This window comes from Neolamprologus brichardi, chromosome 3, assembly GCF_056152115.1.
Source record: "Neolamprologus brichardi isolate AB-2024 chromosome 3, ASM5615211v1, whole genome shotgun sequence".
NCBI classification, from domain to species: domain Eukaryota; kingdom Metazoa; phylum Chordata; class Actinopteri; order Cichliformes; family Cichlidae; genus Neolamprologus; species Neolamprologus brichardi.
In genome coordinates, this window is record NC_142106.1 from 11,889,278 (window position 1) to 11,890,822 (window position 1,545).

The 1,545-nt window shown below is 38.5% G+C and overlaps 1 protein-coding gene across 1 annotated transcript; it reads right to left on the reverse strand.

Annotated features, from left to right (window-relative positions):
* Positions 1-1,545, reverse strand: LOC148103506 (V-set and immunoglobulin domain-containing protein 1-like). The gene is made up of 2 exons (XM_087838877.1): positions 1,485-1,545; positions 1-344 (listed from the first exon to the last, which is right to left on the reverse strand). Exons 1-2 carry the CDS (start codon positions 1,543-1,545, stop codon positions 1-3), a joined length of 405 nt encoding a protein of 134 aa, XP_087695003.1.

Here is a 1,545-nt window from a genome sequence, read left to right on the forward strand (position 1 = left end):
TCACTCACCTGGAGGAACAACATGAAGGTAGGTGGTGTTGATGTGAGTCATAGGTCCTCTCACTTGCAGGACGACACGACACTCGTATGTTCCAGTGTCATTAGTCGTCACATTCTTCAGAATCAAAGACACGTCTCCATCCTTCATCTTTCTGTCCTGCAGATCCACCCGGTTCTTAAAAGATGGATGCTGGTTTTCTGGAACAAACTGATCATCCCGGTACAAAAGCACATATTCATCTCCCAGGTCATCTCTGCTCCACTTTACCACTATGTTGTTGTTGTTTGGAGCTCGACATGTCAGAGTGACGTCCTGTCCAGATTCAGCTGTGAAGATTTTCTGGTCTGAAAGAGGAAAACAGCGCAGAGCAGAGAGGTTAAAGGTCAAAATACAACTGTTGACTTCTACAGCAGTCAATCAGAAACAATATTATCTGTCAATGTTTATAAAAAGTATAAAAGTATATTGCAAAAGTTTCTGATCAAAATGATATAAAAAGGATTTATTTTACTGGTCTGTTGAGCAAAAAAAAAAAAAAGCTCCAGAAAGCAAAACACAAAAAATAGAGGAAGATTGGACTGTTGCAAGTGTGCCACACGATGGGAAATTCATAAATGACTGGAGCATTTTTTTTTTTTAAAGTACTTGCTAATTTTAAATTAAACATTTCAAACAGATCAACAAATACAAGCAAACACACAAAGTGTTTGTGGGCAGTTTGGATTAAAGTGTGTGTGTGTGTGTGTGTGTGTGTGTGTGTGTGTGTGTGTGTGTGTGTGTGAGAGAGAGAGAGAGAGAGAGAGAGAGAGAGAGCAAATGAAAACAATAATTTCTGTATTCAAAGGTCCTACAGGACAGGACAGAATCATTTAATCATTAAACGTTTTTCCCCTGAAAACACTGCATTGACTAAATATTCTTTACACGCACATCAGAAAGCAGCCATGATGGCTCCTGTAACTCCTGCTTATATGTTGCAGATTGTAGCTGTTAAAGTCAGCAAAGAGCAGAAAAGCATCAGAAGCAGCAGCAGGTCAGCTGATCACAGCCTGAACACAAACAAAACAAATCTGCAATACTGATTATTATGGGACTCATTTCTAAGACACTTTTCCTCAGATGGAAACTGTTTAGTTTCTCGCTGTTACACATCGAGCAGAGCGACGCAGTTGGAGCAGACATTTCCGTGTTCTCGAGTTCTGCTAAGCTGACATTTAGATCGTTATATAAAACCATTTTTGGTATTTTCAGTGGATAATAGAATCTGAGTTTTAAACCTAACTCCTTTAGTTTTAATTTAAGGTTTAAATAAAGCCAAAAGTTGCAGATCTCAACTGCTCCATCCACCATTTTGTGTCTTACAGACACATAGATAGATAGAACAGCAGGTAGATAATGCAGCATATGATAACGACTCTACTGCAAACTGTTTATCACACAAGAAAATATTGTTTGGTTTATAACAGTAAATTATAAAAGCTCACCTGCAGAGACAAACAAAACAAACAGCAAAGTCGAGAACACCAATGCAGTCACAGCAAACAT

Excerpts from the sequence above, each read along its gene's own strand:
- LOC148103506 (XM_087838877.1), bottom strand. The coding sequence starts at position 1,545 with ATGTTTGCTGTGACTGCATTGGTGTTCTCGACTTTGCTGTTTGTTTTG. Across the intron at positions 345-1,484 it reads TGTTTTGTTTGTCTCTGCAG|ACCAGAAAATCTTCACAGCT; the intron begins GTGAGCTTTTAT and ends TTCCTCTTTCAG.